We start from the raw sequence: 16,582 nt of genomic DNA on the forward strand, positions 1-16,582 counted from the left end.
TTTGCCTTTGATAGAAGCTGTGGTGGTGGGGGCAATATGGTAGCCACAGAGTATTACTCCATTTTTGCTCGATGAAGCTAGAAGTTCTGGTGGTGGTAGCAATATAGGAGCCACAGAGCATTGCTCCCATTGCTGGATGAGCTAAAAGATATTCCTGCTCAAGATTATAAAAATTTATTTTGTGTGCTAATGTTAAATAGCCCATGTCTTTCTTTAACTTGTAATGCTTTGGGCTAAGCAGGTACAATATACTACAATTAGATATTTCCAAGGAACCGACTTGGAAATGAGCACGAAATGCATAATTTAACGCACAGGCGCTGTCGTTTTTGGGTCCCGAACCTTGACCGGAAGCAGCTTGGTAGTAGCTGCCTAGGTATTTTTCTTGGCGCTTAAGCTTTCTTCTTCCAATAAAGGTCGCTCCCACTCCCAGGTACATAGAGTTCCACTTTGTCCTTCTTTGTTTTTTCGAGCTCGAGCTCGAGAATGGTAGAAAAGGATGTCCCTGGATCGAACGCAGCAGTGCAAGATGATCAGTCCGCGACTCAAGTTGTCCCCATTTTCAAGCTCTTCAGCTTCGCGGATTGGATGGATGTTCTCCTCATGGTGCTGGGAACTGCCGGCGCTGTGGCAAACGGAATGACGATGCCGCTCATGGCGATTGTCTTCGGCGAGCTGACGGATTCGTTTGGGCAGAACGTGAGCGATGTGGATCGCCTCTCCAGGGAAGTCTCCAAGGTAAAGTCATTCATTCTCGATCGAGAAGAAGAAAAAAAAGAAAAAAAAATTAAAAAAGAAAGAAGGAGAAGCGGAATATATTTCCATAGCTTTACTCTGTTTCTAAGTTTCTCGACGGACTGAATCAGGTGTCGTTAAGGTTTGTGTATCTCGGGATCGTGGCTTCTATTGGATCTTTGTTTCGTAAGTATTATTTCCACGTTTTTGTACGCAGTGTGATCGTGCGGCGGTTTTACAGAACTTGCGTGCTGGATGTGCACCGGAGAGAGACAAGCCGCGAGGATTCGAAACTTGTATCTCAAAGCCATTCTGCGACAAGACATCTCCTTTTTTGACAAAGAAACCAAGACGGGAGAAGTGATCGGTCGAATGTCCGGAGATACAATCCTCATACAAGATGCAATGGGTGAAAAGGTACAGAAAAACTCGAGAAACGAAATGTGTGAGCGTTCTTCTTTCTCGCAGGTGTCGAAGCTCATCCAATTCACCACCGCTTTCTTTGCTGGTTTTGTAATTGCCTTCATCAAAGGCTGGAAGCTCACGCTAGTGATGATGTCCGTGATGCCTCTGCTCGTTTTTGCTGGAGGGATGATGGCCAATCTCATGTCCAAAATGGCGAGTCGAGGCCAGAAAGCTTACGCCGAGGCGGCAGTTGTGGTGGAACAAGTCACTGGAGGCATCAGAACTGTAAGTGTTTTTTCTTTGCACCAGAAGGTCCAAGATGAAACTTCCAGGCCAGCAGGAATTTCACGACTTTTTTTACAGGTGGCTTCGTTTACTGGCGAGCGTAAGTCCATGGCTGACTACGAGACAGCACTTACGAAAGCGTACAAAGCTGGAGTTTTTGAAGGAGTCGCATCGGGAGCTGGCCTTGGTTTCACGCTGTTCACCATGTTTTCCAGCTATGGTCTAGCGCTGTGGTATGGATCAAAGCTGGTTTTAAACGGTGGATACTCGGGTGGAGATGTCATCAGTGTCTTGTTTGCTGTGCTCACCGGAGGCATGTAAGTGTTTTAGAACGTTTCAGAAGCAGCAAACCTTTCTCTTTTGTCAGGTCTTTGGGACAAACTTCACCCAGTATTACTGCGATAGCATCCGGAAGAGCTGCAGCTTACAAGATGTTCGAAGTCATTCGTCGAGTCCCTCTGATTGATGCCTTTGACATGAGCGGACAAACACTAGAGAGTGTGAAGGGCGATATCGAGCTTCGGGACGTCACCTTTTCGTATCCCACACGTCCAGATGTCCCGGTGTTTACGAGCTTCAATCTGGAAATCCCGTCTGGGACAACAGTTGCTTTGGTCGGGGAGAGTGGCAGCGGCAAGTCGACGGTGATAAGCTTGATCGAGAGGTTTTATGATCCTCAGGCTGGCGAGGTTTTGATCGATGGTGTCGACATCCGGAAGCTCCAGCCGAAGTGGCTACGCCAACAGATCGGACTTGTCAGCCAGGAACCGGTTTTGTTTGCAACCTCCATCAGAGAGAACATTGCTTATGGCAGAGAGGGAGCGACTGAGGAGGAGATTATGGAAGCTGCTCGCCTTGCGAACGCTGCGAAGTTTATCAGCAAGATGCCAAAGGTAAATGCTTTCAAAGTTTTCATGGAAAGTTCCATAGTTATCTTTTGTTTGCTTCCAACCTGTAAGGGATTCGACACACAAGTTGGAGAGCACGGGACTCAGCTTTCTGGCGGACAGAAGCAAAGGGTGGCCATCGCTAGAGCTATACTAAAAAATCCTCGCATTCTTCTGCTGGACGAGGCAACCAGCGCTTTGGATGCCGAGTCGGAGCGAGTGGTGCAGGAAGCGTTGGACCGGATCATGGTGAACAGGACAACAGTGATCGTCGCTCACAGGCTTTCCACGATCAAAAACGCAGACTGCATCGCTGTTGTTCAAAGAGGAAGCATTGTGGAGAAAGGTAAATCTACACCTTTTGAAACTCTAGATCATCCAAGTCACGCTCGTATCTTTGCAGGGACACACTCGGAACTTATTCAGAGGCCAGATGGAGCTTACGAACAACTAGTTCGTCTCCAAGAAATGCACGACGTGAAGTCAAACCAGAGCTTGAGCGCTGCTCAAGCAATCGATCCAGACGAGGTGGTAGTAATCGATCAAGAGCTGGATGAACGAAGGCTGAGCAGGAGTAGCAGCCGTGGATCGTTTGGAAGCAAACGCAACGTAACTCGAAGTTCGTTCTCCTTGACTAGAACGGCGAGTGTCGATCCAGAGCAGGCCGACAAGAGCGACGGAAAAACAGGAGTAACCCGGAACAACTTTCTTCGCCTCGCAGCTATGAACAAGCCAGAAACACCGGTTTTCATCGTTGGAGCTCTTGCTTCCACTGCAAACGGTGTGGTGTTTCCGGTCTTCGGCCTGCTTCTGTCCAACATTTTCGGAGTTTTGTACAGCACGAACCGGCACAAGCTGAGACACGACGCCAACTTCTGGGCGAGCATGTTCCTGGTACAAGCTTCCGCGTGCTTGATCATCTCTCCCATACAACTCAGCGCCTTCGGATTCATCGGCCAGAGACTCATTCGACGAGTCCGGAAGAGATCGTTCGAGTCCGTTGTTCGTCAGGAGATTGCCTGGTTTGACGATCCGTCCAATTCAAGGTAGCTTTGACTAGCTCTATTTCGAAAGTTTTTCTAAGGTTTTTCTTTCCTTTTTTCTAGTGGAGCAATCAGTTCCCGGCTCTCAGTAGATGCTGCTCATGTCAAGAGCATGGTTGGCGATTCCTTGTCGCTGCTGCTGCAAAATCTGGCGTCACTCATTGCAGGGCTCGTCATCGCGTTCACTGCAAACTGGATATTGTCACTTGTTGTCTTGGCACTTATTCCACTACTCGGAGCTCAAGGCGTAGTCCAGACCAAGATGATGATCGGTTTCAGCAAAGATGCGAAGGTAAGTTTTCCACCTTCGTTTTATGTTTTGCTCGATCAATGTTTTGCTTACATCCTCCTTGTATGCACGCACAGGTCATGTATGAAGAGGCGACAAAAATCGCAAACGATGCAGTGAGCAGCATTCGTACTGTGAGCTCTTACTGCCTCGAAGCTAAAATGCTGGAGCTTTACAAAACAAAGTGCTCCATCCCAACCAGGAACGGGATTCGCAACGGAGTTGTGAGTGGAATCGGTCTCGGCATTTCGAGCTTCGTTATGTTCGCAGCCTATGCCTTCAGCTTTTGGTTTGGAGCTCGTCTTGTCAGGGAGGGCAAAACAAGCTTCCAAAACGTGTTTAAGGTAAGCACCTTGTTCATGGTTGATCTTATTTCGTGATCCTCCAGGTGTTCTTTGCGATCACGATGAGCGCATTCGGCATAGCTCAGGGAGTGTCGCTCGCCCCCGACTTTGCAAAGGTGAAATCGGGAGTGAACTCGATCTTCGCGACTCTGGACAGGAAATCAAAGATCGATCCTTCCAACGAGGAAGGCAAGACGCTGGAATCGACTCGCGGAGACATCGAGTTCCGGAACGTGAGATTCCGCTATCCAGCGCGGCACGAGGCGGAGATCTTCCGAAACTTGAGCTTTTCCATCCCCGCGGGCAAGGTACGTCTCCCTTTTAAATTTTCGGTTTTGAAATTTCCCGGGCTGTTTTCTGTGTTGCGCAGACCATGGCGCTGGTCGGCGAGAGTGGAAGCGGCAAATCCACAGTCATCTCGCTACTGGAGAGGTTCTACGACCCAGATTCGGGCAGCATTCTCATCGATGGCGTCGACATTCGATCGCTCAAGCTACGCTGGCTCCGACAAAACATCGCCCTGGTCAGCCAAGAGCCCACACTGTTTAGCGGCAGCATCCGGTCCAACATCGCGTATGGGAGAGAGAGCGGCGCGCCCGTGAGCGAGGAAGAGATCACCGCGGCCGCCAAGGCCGCCAACGCGCACAGCTTCATCTCCGCGATGCCGGGAGGATACGAGACCGAGGTCGGGGAGAGGGGAATCCAGCTCTCGGGCGGGCAGAAGCAGCGGATCGCGATCGCGAGGGCGGTGCTCAAGGAGCCCAAGATCTTGCTCCTGGACGAGGCAACGAGCGCGCTGGATGCAGAGTCGGAGAGGCTGGTCCAGGAAGCGCTGGATCGGATCATGGTGGGCAAGACGAGCGTGGTTGTGGCGCATCGATTGTCCACGATTGTGGGCGTGGACATGATTGCGGTGGTGAAGAATGGAGGGATTGTGGAACAGGGCAGCCACGAGGAGCTCATCACAAAGCCCAATGGCGCCTACGCTACGCTGGTCAAGCTCCATCGCCACAAGCCAGCAAGCTAGGACCCTAGCCGTATACATTTTTCCAACGGTTGCGATACTTTAGAATAGATATTTTAGATTTTGGAAAGGAGCTGAGAGTTCTTGTAGATCGAACCAAATCGGCGTGTCGCCTCCACGATTCCCAGCAGGATCTTCACATTCTTGGCGGGGAAGCGCTCGAGCAGCGCCTCCCGGGCTCGATTCGCGAGCTCGTCTCGCAGCTGCGCGCTCCTCTCGGCTCCCACCAGCGTCAAGTATGTTGTCTTGCGATTCTTGACGTCACTACTCGCGTCCTTGCCCATCTCCTCCGCCGTCATGGTCGCGTCGCTTAGATCGTCGTTCACTTGCCACATGAGGCCGAAATATCGCCCAAATCTCCTCAGGCCCTCAATCTCCTCCTCGCCGGCGCCGCCGACTATAGCCCCCGCTACCAGCGGCAGCTCGAAGAAGGAGCTCGTCTTGTTGGTGTTCTTGGCGTTGAGTTCCTCGAGTGTTTCCAAGCTCTCTCCCTTCTTGACGTCGTCGTACTGTCCATACACAAGCCTCTGCATTGAGAGAGAGAATTCCTTGACCAGCCTCAGCCTCTTGTCCGTCGAGACGAGCGTGGAGTCCACGACCGTCCCGAAAGCCAGTGCCGCAAGTGCTTGTGCCGCGAGGATAGCAGTGGTGTCGTCGAACTCTACGTGTGCCGCAGCCCTTCCTTTCCTCGTCCTTGCATTGTCCATGCATGGGAGGTCGTCAGTCGTGAGTATGATCGCCATCCACATCTCGATGGTGCAAGCCATTGGAAGTGCTGCGTGGCGGTCTCCTCCGACCAGCTCGCAAGCAGCGATACACAGCGATGCCAAGTGCCTACCTTCTTCGTCCGCTGTGCAGTAGCGTATTGCTTTGTGGAGTTGTGCCGGGCATGATTTGACGAGGTTCGACATGATTCTGTCCAGCTCCTCCTCGATCATCTCGCCTCTGGAGCTAAGGTACTTGTAGAGCTGCATGATTTGCTCCTTGTTTGCTGTATTGCTGCTGCTGCTGCTGCTCAATGGTGCCTCTGTTGTTGCAGAGCGGCACTGGAAGTGGATGAATTTTTCTGCTCTGCTCGCCGGTGAGCACGAACTTTGGATGTGTTTCGTGCTTCTGATTGAGGAGAAGCTCGCTCTAGAACCACCAATCGCATTGGAACTTGAACAACACCTTTTGAGGTACGGGGAACTTTTACCGTTGCTGCGGATTGCTGACGGTGATGTTGCAGAGCAATAGCGAGCGTGAAAACGTTCTGTCATTCCAGCGGAGAAATCGCAAGCGATGAAGAACGACGCGCAAGGGCTGAGGGACGCGACCGCCGTAGATAGATCTGCTAGAGGATGGAACCAAATGAATGCATTGCCGAGATTTCAATGCTGGAACTACGTGTAAGAGCCCGGGACGCAATCTTCATGCCTGCGTGTGTTGGCTTATCGTCTGGGTTCATCTCGATTACAGGCAAATCACGTTGATCACATCCTGTGGATTAAACGCATCTAGGATGCCGCTGCAACGAACTTGTGAACTACCGGCTTGCAGGTCAGAGTTTGTTTGGACTCGACCTTCCACCAGGAAGGAAACTTCAAACTAAAACAAGGTTTTTCTTTCCCTTTTTCCCCGAATGTGTTGGGCTGACCTGATCCATGTCCCACTGGTTGACTAAATTCCGAGCAAATATTTCAGAATAATCATAAAGAAGTCATGAGGATTTTCCACGTCTATGAGAAGTTTCCTAATGCGTCCCACTGCGGCTTCCATGGTTTTTCGCTAGTTTCCAGGCTACTTGATTTAAATCAACCTTGAGGTCAGAAAATTGATCGCCACACAACATTGCCATCACATAGTGGCACTTTTTCTGTGGACGCTATGGCGGGGAGAAGCTCACTTCTCATGAATGTGGCAGTGATGCTTGTGATTCTTCTGGTTTTGGTGCTGGAACCCAATGTCGCCAGCGGCAATAGATTGTTGCCAGCGAAACATGTCATCAGGTATCATGAGGATCATAGCTTTGGAGTGGAAATCCCTGGTTTGATCAAATCGGAGCAGGCGACAGGGAGACGACAAACGCTAGAGCATAACTCTCCAGCAGAATCTCGTCCCAAGTTCTTGGAGAAGACGCTATCTCCGGATGATCTCGAAATCACGGCACCAGCGGCTTCTCCGGATCACGCAGGTGTTGTCCAGAATGCAAATCTAGACGCTGTCGTGTCTCACAGCCCAGGCGAGAAGATCGCAATTGTGGTTGTGATCGTGTTCTTCGTGGCTTCGATCGGGGCGCTGGTGCTCTACGTGTGCAAGACGAAGAAATACATTGAGCACCGGCGGGCGGCGTCGCTGGCGAGATCGATCGAGCAGGGATTTGGTCCCAGGAGCATAGCTCAAGCATCCACGTCCTCCTCGTTGTCGCCATCGTCCCCTGGATCATACTCTCCACCGCATCCACAACTATCAAGTTCGTGATCCATGGGCTAGAATTATATCTATCGGGGAGATCCATGAGCTCGCTAGATCTATCGATCGATCGATCGATCGGGATCGGGGAAGAAAATCTGGTACTGTTGCTGTGAATTTTTTTCTTTTCTTCGCCGCCACGATTTGCAAGATTTTGCTTATCGACGGTTCAAGGAGTTGTTAATAATAATGTTGCAAACCCTAAGGGCAAACGTGGCAGGGAATCTTGCTTAAATTATCCACCTAAAAGCAGAGGGTCTTGTGTGCGAAGCTTTGTAGCGGCCGGACATAAAATCTCGCGCCAAAAAACTGGGAGCCTTAGGGTTGCTAGGGCGAAGCGGCGATGGCGGGCGGCAAAAGGGGCAGCAAGAGGCAAGGTATGGTTTCGCCCCCTTTCCTCGTCCACAGCAATGGATCGGCGTGCTTGTCCTGGCAGCATGGAGCGAGAGCGAGGATGAAGATTATCGCGCAGAAGACGATGGTGAGTTAATTTCTGTTTCCTTTTCTCCGTTTCACTTGTAGCTCACGATCCGCGCCATGCAGCTAGCGGCAGCCATTCCGACGGCGAGTCCGTCGAATCGCATCGATCTGAGAAGATGGACCCATCAGAGGAGAGCTTCCAAAACGCCGAGACCAGTGACGAAGAAGAGGCCAGTGATATCAGTGCTCCGGGCAAAGTAAAAATGGAGGAAGATGTGGACGTCAAGCCACTCTCTGTTGCCACAGCACCGCCGTTTCCAACGGTAATAGCTCCAAAGCGACGGTATGGCACCAGAGACGAGTTCGAGGACTGGACGGGGCCAAGCAGAAGGAAGAAAGCGAAAAAGAGCAAGAACGCTGTGCAAGACGAGGATGACGACGACAACTATGATCCCGCCACCGAGAACTTGGAATGGAAGCAGTGGGCTCGAGAGTTGGAGACGGATATAGTGAAGATAGGGAAATGCAGCAGATGGGGTGACGACGACATGGAAGAGGATCAGCCGAAGAAGAAAGTCCTGGCGCAGCACGAGACGCCATCGGAGCTCGTGTTTCCACTGCTGCCGTTTCAAGGGGAGTTTCTAACGTGGAGTTTGTCGCGGGAGGAGTCAAACATGCGGGGTGGTGTTCTTGCCGACGAGATGGGGATGGGAAAAACTATCCAGGCCATCTCACTCATCATTGCAGGCAGAACAGCAGGACACGGGCACGACCCGAATGCTCCTGATGCGAAAAATCTCAACACGACTCTGGTGGTTTGTCCGGTGGTGGCAATCGAGCAGTGGAAGAGTGAGATAGAACGGTTCACCAAGGAAGGGACTTTGAAGGTGCTTATCTACCATGGAAACCGGAAGCATATAACTGTCAAGGAGTTGGCCAAGCACGACGTGGTTTTGACGACGTATTCGATTATCGAGCACGACTATCGCAAGATCCTGCCCGACAAGCTGAGGTGCAAATGGTGCCAGAAAGCTTACTCCGCGCAAGGGTTGGCGAAGCATTACAAGTATCACTGTGGACCCGAGGCCAAAAAGAGTGCGGCGCAATCCAAGCAGAAGAAGGGAAAAAAAAAGGAAGTGAAGAAGGCGGTGAATCAGAGGAAAGGGAGTGCGGCCAAAGATGATTTTTCGCTTCTGCATTCCGTGAAATGGGTGCGAATTATCCTCGATGAGGTATGATACGTCCCAACTCTAGCGTGTGACTCTACCATACGGATTTCAGGCACACACGATAAAGGATAGAGCCTCCAATACTGCCAAGTCGGTGTTTGCACTGCAGTCTTGTTACAAGTGGGGCTTAAGTGGTACACCGCTGCAGAATCGCGTTGGCGAACTTTATTCACTTGTAAGGATATTTCACGGTTGTTTTTTTCTTGGCTTGACTTTTTTTTTCCTTTTATCTGCAGGTTCGTTATTTGGAAATAAATCCTTATGCGTATTTTTTCTGTAAGAAGTGTGACTGTAAATCGCTCGAATACTCGTAAGTTTCGATGTGTTGTTTTCTCTCGGATGTTGATGTTCTGTTGTAGGGCGACAATGTGCGATAAGTGTGAGCACGCCAGCACACTTCATTTTTGTTGGTGGAACAAAGTAAGTTTTGCCTGTATTATGGACACATTTGAACCGCTTGTTCTTTGCAGTTTATTGCTCAACCTATTTCAAGGTTCGGATTTCAACAGGGAGGTGGGAAATCTATGAAGTTACTGAGGCAAAAGCTGCTGGATGAAATGCTCCTGCGGCGGACCAAAATCGAACGTGCAGCAGACCTCTCTATGCCTCCAAAACTGGTGGGACTTCTCTTAATGTGTTTGTTTGATGAACTTCATTCTAAATGCGCTCTGGCCTGCAGTCGTTCGTGCGGAAGGTAGTTTTCGATGCCAAAGAGGATGATTATTATCAGTCTTTATACTCACAGAGCAAATCCGTCTTTAACACGTAAGTCTTAGATCTTTTCTAAACGACGAGTTGACAATGCCGGGCTCCAGATACGTGAAAGAAGGATCTGTTCTCAACAACTATGGTCACATATTTGACCTGCTTACCAGATTACGCCAGGCAGTGGACCATCCTTACCTTGTCGTTCATTCTGCTACTGGCGCGTCGGGAGTATCTGTGACTACTCCTCTCTGTGTAATTTGTGACGAGGACTGCATTGATCCTGTGGTATGTAGTATTTTCTCCTTGGCAGCTCACTTCAACAATGTCTGCAGTCTGCAAAATGCAAGGACACGTTTTGTCGATCATGTTTGGAGAATTTACTGTCGGAAGGCTCCGAGGACACCAAGATAGCTTGCCCAAGATGCGAGACGCCTCTCACGGTTGATGCCAAGAGCTCAAAGGTTGTTGGAAAGAAGTTAACAGGCTATAGAAAAGGGAGCATCATCAACAGACTGGATTTGAATGATTTCGTTACAAGCACCAAAATCGAGGCTCTGGTGAGTAGCTGAACAAACCCACAGTTTCCTTGATCCTCATTGCCGATCGCAGAAGGAGGAAGTGAAGAAGATGATCTCGAAGGATACATCTGCCAAGGGTCTGGTATTCAGCCAGTTTACGTCAATGCTGGACTTGATTGGATACTCTTTCGAACTCGTAAGTTCTAGCTCTGCCTTTGGAAGCTCTTTTTACTAGCCAGTTTTCTCATGCAGGCTGGAGTCAAATGTGTAAAACTCGATGGTGGCATGTCCTTGTCTCAGCGAAGCACTGCCATTGACACATTTAGGAACGACCCAGAGTGTAAGCTCTTCCTCATGAGTCTCAAGGCCGGCGGCGTGGCGCTCAATCTAACTGTAGCATCATACGTAAGCTTCTTCTTGGCTTGTGCTGCGAGCTTAACGAACGTATCCTTTTTTGTTTTTGCAGATTTTTTTGATGGACCCGTGGTGGAATCCAGCAGTGGAGCATCAAGCTCAAGACAGAATCCACCGCATAGGCCAATACAAGCCCATCAGGTAGGCATTCTTAAGGAAGAGGTGTTCCAGCAACTAAACCTTCGTTTTAAATCCAGGGTGACTAGATTCGTTATCGAGAATTCTGTGGAAGAACGCATTCTCAAACTACAGGAGAAGAAGCAGCTGGTTTTTGAAGGGTAAGTCATCATAGTTTCATAGTATCGAGAATGATTATCGAATACTTTTGCACAGGACTGTTGGTGGTTCTGAGCAAGCGCTAGGCAAGTTAACCGAACAAGACCTTCGATTTCTTTTCGCAACCTGAGGACAAATCGATCCAAGCGTTCTTGTACACACACACACACACACACGTGATACACGTGAATTTTCTAACAAGATATACCGCTCCATCATAAGACTATCTCGCTTGACCCATTTATGTATGTATAGAATCCGCAAAATCTTTCTTTCATCCGCTCCAGAGCTCGGTCCCTGTTCCCCTCACAAGCACCACCCTTTGCAGTCCCTGCGTGAGCTCCTCGCAATACTCCATATACCTCCACGGCTCCATTCCCTCGTAGTGATCCGGGAGATTGAGCAAGACGAGCTGCGCTGACTTGGATTGCTCCACGATAATCTCGTTTAGCTTCTTGGCCGAGTAGCTCTGGCTGAAAGTATGCCAGGTTCTCTTCATCGGCACCACGTTGATGTCGGGAGTGCTCCCCAGGAGCAGCGGCGAGCCGTGGAAGAGCTGGCCTTCGCTTGCAGTGCGGAACATCTTTCCTTCCCTGATTGGAGGCAGCTGTCCCGCGCTCTTGGCCCTGAAGATGTTTCGTCTTGCCTTCTCCTGTGCGAACTCGGAAGCCACCCCTTCCACTACGATCTCCAAGTCCGACTTGCTCTCTTCCTGTTCGTCATCACCCCCAGCAGCAGCATTGTGATTGTCGTGCTCTTCTTTGGAGAAACTCTCCGCCTTCTCCTCTGTCGCAACTTGCTGGTTGGCTGTCGAGCTCTCTGGCTCATCGTCATGCACAGACTCCGGCGACGCTTGACCCTCTACGGAGTGTGCTTTGGATGAGCGCTGAGCCCATCGAGGACGCCGGCTGATTGGTGAGGCGCCACGCAGCAAACTTAGCTCGCCAGGGAAGGCCCTCTTGAAAAACTTCTGCAGGGCCTTGTAGTTCCCACCTTTCCCGGGCTTGGTCTCCCTCTCGGCCCGTTTCCTGTGCGTCCAAACGAAATGTAACAAATAACGAAACCCAAGGAACAGCTTACCGAAACTGGGCAACTTCATTTGCATACGCCAGTGCCTCCTCCATGCGTATCGTGTTGTCAAATGTATAAGGAGCCAAATCCGCGTCCTCGAGCTCGAGAACTTCCACATCAGCTACAATGCGAACCTGAAAGTGAAATATGTTGAACTCTTGCACCGTATATGAGAATGCCATACCTTATCCAAAAGCTTGCGCAGATTGTTCTTGACCTCCTCTGAGTTGTCAAGTCTTTCCGCAACAGTGTGTACTCGCAATTTACATTTCCGCCAGACCTTATGCTGGTTTATCAAATGGGCCAGCATCAGTAGAAGGCCACCATCGTGGACAATCCACCAAACGTCAATGTTCCCCTCCTGCGTGCTTCCGTTGCTAGGGAACACATCCAAATGCATACAGAGCACCACTGCTTTATCTACAGCTCTGCATTCTCCCAAAGTTTCCAAGAGCACCTGCTTGAAAAAAAACCCATTCGTCTATCTTCCAGACTTGACACAAAGCAACATACCTCAGCACTGTTTTTCTCTTCTCCGTCTCGCCAGTTTTTTGGCCATCCCAGGAGCAATGTATTTGGTTCTAACGATCCCAAACCAGATGATTGAATCGCGTAAGTTTTCCCCTCGCGGTAAGACGGCGCGACAAAAACGCGAGAAAAGCCAGTAACTTGAGCAGCTTGCATACAATTCTCAAGCTCTACCTGCAGTGAAAATAATTTCCGGTGTAGAGAGAACAGAAACAAGCATGTGATACATACGCTTTCTGCTGTTATTTGTGGCATCATATCCTCAAGTTTTCCTTCAAGAACGACACTAACGACGCATAAACCTTTACCCTGTTAAGGAAGACTTCAGAACACTCAAGTCTTCGTGACATGGTCAGTTACCTTTTTCAGCTGAGATGCGAAGGATAAAAGTTCGTGCCCAGCATGAGCATCAGCGGACCACGAAGATCGTGGTTTAGAAAGGCATAAAAGCTGCGGTCTCCAATTGACCGTGTACCGAGCCTCGCGACCGACAGACAAAATGCTCTGGACCGCCAATTGCCATCTTAATCCTCCTAATCCAGTTCCCCAGTCAACCTCAACCTGGAAGTAAGAAACGAATTAGAGGCCTGCAATTTACCAAGACGTTCACTTATGAGTACCTGGCGGTAGTCTATGTACCCGTAAATAATCCCCACCACCACCATGGCAGCTAAAGCCCAATACCAGACTATAAAAAAGTTCATTGCGGAGCACAGGAAAAATCCTAGAAGAGCGAAGAACCAGTGGTAGTGTTTCCATTTCGGTCTCCAGCTGAAATGACGCCGAATAAGGCCTTTGAACTTTATAAGTGAAAGGGACGGGACATACCTTGGTGCTTGCATGATCGACAGTATGAAACACGAGAGGTTCAGTGCCGCGTAACAAGTAAGAAAACATATCGAAACTAGAGGGGCAATCTTGTCCAAACTTCCGATCATAGCAGCCATCATACACAGTATAGTAGTAAAGATCAGCGCCCTTCGGGGTTCGCCATTTTCTGTGGTAGAAGATAACCGATTCAGGAAAGGAATGATCCGGTCTCCAGCGATGGCCTGAAAGATCAAACGATCAGAAAGAAGGAACCAACAAGTCGTTGCCAGCAAAAAGAACTGACCTGGAGTAGACGAGGCGAGGTGATTAAGCATTGCAAAGCTTGTGCTAGCGAGGCAATGATAATACCCAGCTGCGTCAATATTGGCAAGGGAAAGGCGACGTCTTTCATCGCCTGCAACCTTCCCTCTCCAGAATGCACGCGTCCAACATCCTGCCCGAGTAAGTACTTTCGGGTTCCAACAGCAGCCCACAAACCCAGATACGATGTGTAGATTATAAAGCTGATCACGATCGCTCCAAGAGTTCCAGACGGAATGGATCTCTCCGGCTGCCAGAGATTTTTTGCTCTATCTGCACCACTGTCAAGAACAGATGACATTAAGTTACAACAAGAGTTTTCACTTGAGAAAGCGGTTACCTGAGAATTCCAGTGAAGCATGGAAAGAAAATCGATAAAACGACTGAAAATGAAACACCAGGTTCATATCCTGGACCCCAGTTACTTTTGAATGTTTTCCACGAAAGTCCAGTTAAGCTGGGAGGTACATTTCCATTAGGCGCCGTAAACAAACCAAGGTAATACGACAGCATGGTATAAAGCACAACGAGGAAAAACGCAATGCCTAGCTTGGAAACAAATTTGATCCCAAAATAGACCTGTCAACACAAGAGAACCACGCAGTTCAGTGAAATCATTTGAGTCATGCCACAAGAACGAAATGAACCGAAAACAAAACTATTCCTACCAGTAGTCCAAGAGCAAAGAGTATGATCAGACCAATGATCCGATTTGCAGACGGAAAGCGAAATGCTGAGAAGGTAAATTCCAACATCTCCACGGCACCGAGTGCCTGCACAAAGACGGAAGCATAGCATTTATGAAGATCACGATTCACTGTAAGCTTGGAGTTCAGACCGACTTACTTCGAGAACTGCAAGAAGCATTACTCCGATGTAGTACAGGCATCCAACTGCGCCTCCAAACTTAGGACCCAGCGCTCTCGATATCAGATAGCTGCCAGCCAACAGAAGAATGACTTTTAACTTCACGAGAACTCGACGACTTACTATGTGCCACCTTCTTCTATGGGACCATTTGTAGCGACAGCACTCAACGACATGGTTGTCAACAGCGCGCAGAGGAAGGAGATGATGGCCACCAAGAAGGATTGCCATACTCCAGCATTCCCAACGATGTAGAAGAACCTCAAGAAAATCAAAACTCCTGAAAGCACACACGGGCAAATTGTGTGAGAATTGACAAAGAAAAGGAGATGGAAACCGGGAGCAGCTTACCCCACATATTTTCACAAGTCGGGATGAGCACACCAGCGTAAGTCCCGAGCCCGTCCTGGTCTTTTCTGCGGAACTTTCTCCATAAAGCTGTAAGGAAGCCGGGCTTCTCCTCCTCCTTGGTGTACGGTGGCGAGTTCTCTCTCATCTCTTGCTTAAACTCGGCCGTCCTCTGCAACGATTCCGTGGATGACGCCCTGGACGCGACCTTGTGTGAGTTGAAGCAAGATTTCCCGGCAATGACCGGGCTGTCGGGCGGAAATGCTTGCGAGGATTCCATCTTTCCTGAAAAAGCACCGACAAAACCTGTACAGCACAAGATCCAACGCACGAATCAATCGATTTGCGAGCCATGCAACATAAATTCCCCAGCTCTAAGGCGCCATGCAAGCTGGCGGCATGGAAATTTTACCTCAAAAACCTCGACTGAGCGCAGGATTGCCGCTCGTGGCCTCGAATTCAAGAGAGCGCTCTAGAGAAGCAGCCGCTGGGGGGAGGAGAAAAGGGCGCAGGCAGCGCGGAGAATTAGGTAAAGGATTGCACAAACCGCCTCAATCGAACCGCATTCCAGAGCTGCGGCGCCCGGCGCCTCGATCCGATTGACGATCGCGTCGCGCGGCGATCCGAGAGAAGAGGCGCTCGCGATCCTATAATCTAGACGATGAATGTATGGCATGCAGAGCGCAAATAATCTCCCCCCTGTCCCTCTTCTCTCTCTCTTGTCTTGGAGCCAAGAAGGGGGAAAATGGAAAGGAGAGAAAAGAAAAAAAGAGGCACTATACAACAACACAAATCAAGTTAATATAAACAAGAACAGCATCAGATTTTGGGAACCAAAGCGTACGGAGTGGGCGGGAGTTTGAGTCGTGTATAAACGAGATTAGTTTTTTAGTGACGAGAAGATCCAACGCCGAAAACCGTTCCACGTGCCTTACTATTCTGGAATGCCCCGTTTACTTTTTGCCCGAATCTCATGCGAAGATTCGCATTGCGTCCAAGCTACAAGGTAGGTAAGCTGAGCTTGCAGTTTGATCACACCACAACAGTGCCTTGTTTGTAAACTTTACATTATAAGAGAAGGGGATCCGGGAATATAGTATTTCTTTCCTTGTTTCACCACCTACAACATCGTGATTGATCGCTTCTATATGCATTCATTACATTGCCCATGTACATTTTCGAATCTCTCTTCCCTTTATTTTTTGAGTCTTGCTTTTCACCAACACTGTGAGCGTTGGAATCGATGTTTCCAGATCCCAAAGCGTTGTTGCGGTGTATGTGGGTGTAAATCAGCGCGGGTGGCATGGCTAGCTTGGCTGATCCATGGCGCAAAACACGTGTAATTTCCCTTTGGCCAACGTCATAGCGCCAAAAGGGGATGGGTCCCGTTTCCGTTGACTTGAGCCGGCTGAGGTGGCGTCCATATCATAGGCTGCCTCCTGCGTTGACTAACGTAGCTCCGTACGCCTCTCAACCTCAACGACAAAGGCAGAGCTCATGAGCTCATCCTACTCCACTTTATTTCCTCCTTGCTATAAACTTCCTTGACCGAGTTTCCCCATCAGAAGCCGGTTCATCCGCGAGATACTGTGACACAATCAAAGAAGAC

General features: G+C 49.5%; 5 protein-coding genes across 5 annotated transcripts; 3 read left to right on the forward strand and 2 right to left on the reverse strand.

Moving 5' to 3' along the window:
- Nucleotides 1-366: 366 nt before the first annotated feature.
- On the forward strand, nt 367-5,101 carry LOC9639274 (ABC transporter B family member 21). Its single transcript, XM_002988657.2, has 12 exons — nt 367-738; nt 867-921; nt 977-1,152; nt 1,204-1,425; nt 1,504-1,742; nt 1,793-2,318; nt 2,385-2,658; nt 2,716-3,358; nt 3,419-3,647; nt 3,722-3,988; nt 4,033-4,296; nt 4,359-5,101. Exons 1-12 carry the CDS (start codon nt 487-489, stop codon nt 5,013-5,015), a joined length of 3,804 nt encoding a protein of 1,267 aa, XP_002988703.1. The 5' UTR covers nt 367-486; the 3' UTR covers nt 5,016-5,101.
- LOC9639275 (geranylgeranyl pyrophosphate synthase 7, chloroplastic) lies at nt 5,069-5,950 on the reverse strand. The gene has a single exon (XM_002988722.2). The coding sequence runs from the start codon at nt 5,948-5,950 to the stop codon at nt 5,069-5,071; it is 882 nt and encodes a 293-aa protein (XP_002988768.2).
- Nucleotides 5,871-6,373, forward strand: LOC112341807. The gene is made up of 2 exons (XM_024662549.1): nt 5,871-6,190; nt 6,241-6,373. The coding sequence occupies exons 1-2, from the start codon at nt 5,985-5,987 to the stop codon at nt 6,338-6,340; spliced, it is 306 nt and encodes a 101-aa protein (XP_024518317.1). The 5' UTR covers nt 5,871-5,984; the 3' UTR covers nt 6,341-6,373.
- Nucleotides 6,374-7,730: 1,357 nt separating this feature from the next.
- Nucleotides 7,731-11,268, forward strand: LOC9660826 (DNA repair protein RAD16). Its single transcript, XM_024662524.1, has 15 exons — nt 7,731-7,840; nt 7,900-7,944; nt 8,007-9,115; nt 9,165-9,287; nt 9,349-9,422; nt 9,472-9,532; nt 9,583-9,729; nt 9,792-9,877; nt 9,928-10,105; nt 10,153-10,377; nt 10,430-10,534; nt 10,591-10,743; nt 10,805-10,893; nt 10,950-11,030; nt 11,086-11,268. The coding sequence occupies exons 1-15, from the start codon at nt 7,807-7,809 to the stop codon at nt 11,156-11,158; spliced, it is 2,583 nt and encodes an 860-aa protein (XP_024518292.1). The 5' UTR covers nt 7,731-7,806; the 3' UTR covers nt 11,159-11,268.
- Nucleotides 11,120-15,714, reverse strand: LOC9639276 (solute carrier family 12 member 5). The gene is made up of 15 exons (XM_002988723.2): nt 15,386-15,714; nt 14,977-15,279; nt 14,749-14,905; nt 14,605-14,695; nt 14,427-14,531; nt 14,099-14,337; nt 13,742-14,039; nt 13,456-13,679; nt 13,248-13,398; nt 12,988-13,188; nt 12,859-12,936; nt 12,613-12,801; nt 12,284-12,556; nt 12,109-12,233; nt 11,120-12,056 (listed from the first exon to the last, which is right to left on the reverse strand). The coding sequence occupies exons 2-15, from the start codon at nt 15,251-15,253 to the stop codon at nt 11,303-11,305; spliced, it is 3,162 nt and encodes a 1,053-aa protein (XP_002988769.1). The 5' UTR covers nt 15,254-15,279; nt 15,386-15,714; the 3' UTR covers nt 11,120-11,302.
- Nucleotides 15,715-16,582: the final 868 nt, after the last annotated feature.

Source organism: Selaginella moellendorffii, unplaced genomic scaffold (genome assembly GCF_000143415.4).
Source record: "Selaginella moellendorffii unplaced genomic scaffold, v1.0 SELMOscaffold_90, whole genome shotgun sequence".
In the NCBI taxonomy this organism is placed as follows: domain Eukaryota; kingdom Viridiplantae; phylum Streptophyta; class Lycopodiopsida; order Selaginellales; family Selaginellaceae; genus Selaginella; species Selaginella moellendorffii.